The sequence below is a fragment of the Phoenix dactylifera genome, chromosome 14 (assembly GCF_009389715.1).
Source record: "Phoenix dactylifera cultivar Barhee BC4 chromosome 14, palm_55x_up_171113_PBpolish2nd_filt_p, whole genome shotgun sequence".
Taxonomy (NCBI): domain Eukaryota; kingdom Viridiplantae; phylum Streptophyta; class Magnoliopsida; order Arecales; family Arecaceae; genus Phoenix; species Phoenix dactylifera.
Window position 1 is genome coordinate 16,760,030 of NC_052405.1, and position 4,222 is coordinate 16,764,251.

General features: G+C 40.2%; 1 protein-coding gene across 1 annotated transcript; it reads right to left on the bottom strand.

Annotated features, from left to right (window-relative positions):
• Positions 1-1,089: 1,089 nt before the first annotated feature.
• LOC120113165 lies at positions 1,090-1,639 on the bottom strand. Its single transcript, XM_039133979.1, has 2 exons — positions 1,239-1,639; positions 1,090-1,131 (listed from the first exon to the last, which is right to left on the bottom strand). The coding sequence occupies exons 1-2, from the start codon at positions 1,612-1,614 to the stop codon at positions 1,097-1,099; spliced, it is 411 nt and encodes a 136-aa protein (XP_038989907.1). The 5' UTR covers positions 1,615-1,639; the 3' UTR covers positions 1,090-1,096.
• Between the last annotated feature and the right edge of the window lie 2,583 nt (positions 1,640-4,222).

Consider the following 4,222-nt stretch of genomic DNA (forward strand, 5'->3'; position numbering starts at 1 on the left):
CTGGAGATTCCCTACTTATACATCACACTATCGTAGGAATGGATTAAAAACAATATATAATCAATAATAAATCAATAATGAAAGCTGGAAGCTGAAATCAGAGGCATCTACAGTAAAATTAGAAATATCTATAAATCTGGAATATAATATGTTGCAGGCAAAAATCCTCGGGCGGAGGCGGGCCTGGATCGATCGGGACTTCGGGCCAGTCGGTCGACGCCGGAGAGGAGGGAGGAGGAGAAGATCCTCGGGCGGAGGCGAAGCTCGATCAAGGCTTATACCAAAGAAGAGGAGAAGGAGCGCGTTGGGGAAGGAGGAGAACAAGCGAGACAGAGGGAGAGGAGGGAGTAGGAGAAACTACCTCGGGTGGAGCACGTTGGGTTCGGTCGGTCGACGCCGGAGAGGAGGGAGTAGGAGAAACGACCTCAGGCGGAGCACGTTGGGGTCGGTCGGTCGACGCCAGAGAGGAGGAAGATGGGGGCAGCGCCGGAGACGAAGGCAAGGGCAGCACCGAAGAGGAGAATGAGGGGTATCGGGAGTAGCTAGGGCAAGTATGCGGGCTTAGGATCGGCCGCTGGGTTTTAAGGGGGCTTCGGCGACGCTTATAAGCATCGTTTTAGCATTTCAATTAACCACGCTTATAGCCATCGTCTTGGGCAAAAACAACGACACTTTAAAGCGTCGTTTAGCCTGAAGTCTACGACGATGCTTTTAAGCATCGTCCACTACTTCAAATTACCCACACTCACAAAGAGCATCGGGAAAGTTTGGCGTGGGAGCAGAAAATGCCGACGCTTTCCCCTAGCGTCGGCATTTAAGCGTCGGCTTTTTCCACTTTTACTGTAGTGTATAAGCCATCACACAAGATACCAGAACCAAGAAAGACATTGTCTTGAAAAGACGCAAACTACCATTTCCAATTTTAAAGAAATATCTTTCAACATCAAGTTTAGAAACAGAAATTAAATTTCTAGAAATAGAAGGAACATAAAGAGTCTGAAGCAAATCTAAATGACAACCAGTATTTAAAAACAAACAATAGGTTTTAACAGCTGTTACAAAAACTCTAACCCCATTCCCCAAAATGATAAAACTCTCATTTGGATTTTGCATCTGGGTTGTAAGGAATCCCTGCATCGTATTGAAAACATGAACATTAGAACCCGAGTCAAACCACCAAGTATTAAAAGGAACTTCAGTAAGGTTTGATTCAAAACATACATAAGCCAAAGGCTCACCTTTCTTTTCAAACCATGCCTTGCGTTTATGGCAGTCCTTCTGATAGTATCCCAATTTCTTGCAAAAATGATATCTATCTTTGTTTTGTTTCTTCTTATGAACCTCGGTATTATGATGAGGCTCTTTACCCTTGGATGGTCCATTCTTCATGCCCTTTCTTGGCTTCTTCCATTTCTTCTTGGCTCCATGACTTACAAGATTGACAGAATGATGTCCTTGTTGCTTAAGTCTTGTCTCCTCTTGAACAAGCATACTGGTCAATTCATTCACATTCCACTTATCTTTAATAGTGTTATAGTGAATTTGAAATGATCCAAATTGAGGAGGCAAGGAGTTCAAAATAAATTGAACTAAAAAGGATTCATTCACATCCATCCCAAGAGCCTTCAGTTTAGCAGCTATATTTATCATTTCAAGGATATGCTCTTGCATCCCATGAGTACCATCAAATTTCATGGTGGCAAGCTTATGTTAGAAGTATGCCCTAGAAGCCAATTTGGCTGACACATTGTTAATTCTAGGACATAATTTTGTACTTGACTATTTATTATTGAATAAATAAAAGGCATCTTTTTCATTCATATTGTTTATGTGTCTATGAATCGTCCAAGAATTAATAAGATGATGATGCATATTCTTAAGAGTTAAGAATTTGAGCCATGCATCATTTATGATTAATTTCTGAATGCTCCTGATCAATGGATCATCACGAGAATGGTGATCGATCCAATGAGATTAGTGCACACATTGCTTTCCTTATGAATGGATGAGACTCGAATCCACGGTGTGGTGATACTGAAGTAATAGTGCAGGTGCTTGTTAAGAACAAGGGTACTGAGCGTGATCAAGACAAGAAGTCACTTGGATATCTATCCACTCGTCAGTGACTTGCTTGATGTTGCAGTAGTGTGACTAGTTCTTTGATCTGCGGTGCTTCGGCTACTCACAGTGAGGTTATTGTAGTTAAACTGCACGTATATATGGTCTCTAGACATACGGATCCATGCAGTGTAGATTGGCTGCAATAGGTTCACTGTAGGAGTAGGGTATGCACCTATATGGAATCTATCGATCTTGGTAGATAAGAAGAGATCCTATGTGATTTATAAGACTGAGTTCGTAAGACCTCGGCCGGGGCAATATGCATAGTGGAGAAAGAGTTTTCCACTCTCGAACTTAAGTCGAATAAATCTTGACATATGACAGACGATGGGGTTTGACGAGTTGTCCATGACCTCTGTCCTGTAGGGATCCACGATAGTAGGACTGTATCATACAATAACTGCACCTAGAGATTCATCATTCCATTCTGCTGGGTGGCCACTACATGCTGCTAGGTGTCACTGGTGGATGATGAGACTCACAGGGAATATCTCGATGATCGATAAACCCTAATGAGTTGAGTTGGAACTGTTCCAACCCATTGAAAAGAGTTTTCAATGATATTATGATAGAGATCGCAATATATCTCACTACCAGTCAGAATAGAACCTATGGGATCACACACACTAGAAGTATTGACCGATCCGATGGTTGAAAAAGTGATTATGAATCACGAGTAATCAATTCGATTGATAATCAGTAAAAAAAAATGAGAATTAATTAATTGGACTTAAACACGAATCCTACTTGGAGTAGGATTCTGGAAGTTCTAATTGGATTAGGACTGGAAATCCTACTTGGACTAGGACTGGGAGTCCTACTTAAATTAGGATTCCAACGATTCTAATTAGATTAGGATTTTGAATTCAATTTGGATTCCTACTTAGGATACCTGTAGAGGCCGAACGCGTGAACGGCTTCAAGCGAACCTTCATCCTAAACCATGAACTTCAGTTTGCGGTGATCATCTACCCGCACAAGGTGAAGATCTGATCTTCATAATTAGTTTAAAAGTTTTTAATTCTAATCTATCTACGAACGGTTATTGAACAACGTTCACAGGATGAACGATCAATCCTGCTTATGCCTCTTCCGCTGCATCTGAATTTTTTTTAAATTTTTTGTGGCATGGGCGGGTTCCCAACAGTGGTATCGGAGCCTAGGCTTCATAGATTACGATTAGAATTAAAAGGATTAAGGCATATTAGATCTAAAAATTAAAGGATTAAGCCTGCTGATTTTTATACATGCAGAATTTTAGGTTGCAGAATTTTTCTGCATGCTGAATTTAGTATGCATTGATTAATGATTCTGCTATATAATTAATATGATTACAATTATTTAGAATCATCCCTTGCATGATCAGCGACTCATGAGATGAGGTAATCAATTAAGTTTCAGATCTGTAAATTATATTTATGCATGTAATGCGTACGGTGATGATTATGGATGACCCTTTGTGAATGTGCTGAAATGTTTTGCGATGTAATCTGTGATGTTATGTGATAACGTGTAAATTATTTTTCAGATGCCTGCGTGCATCTTAAATTCATGTATTAGAGACCTGCGTGTCTCATCAAAAAGGGCTTGTAATTATTCTTTTATTTTTGAATTTTATCTGGAATGTAATCTGTGATGTATGATGCACGTCGATGGTTGATCGATGCACGCCTCCTACAAGCAAGCTTTGCATGGATCAAGATCATAGGTTGATTGAAGATGGATCAAGGAGTTGATTACAATTGAACCTAAGGGATCAAGATCGAGTCAAGAGTTGAAGATGATCAAACCAATTGACGTGCATGTGCTTGTACTATGACCCATCCTGGATCCATGATCATCACCAGTTACATTTACTTTCTTATATATATGCTTGGATGTTTAATGTTTATGCCTATGCATAGCGGGTAGATGGATGTGTGCATGAGATGCGAATAGTCAATCGAAAGAGATCTAAACTAAAACCTCCTCAATCAAGTCGAGAGTGAACCAACATGAGCGAGTCATATTAGATTAATTGATCTAATTGGTGTCTAGAAAAGCATGAAACGTGGTTATTTAATTAAGACCTTACTCTCTGAGTAAGGGGAGTCTCCCACCT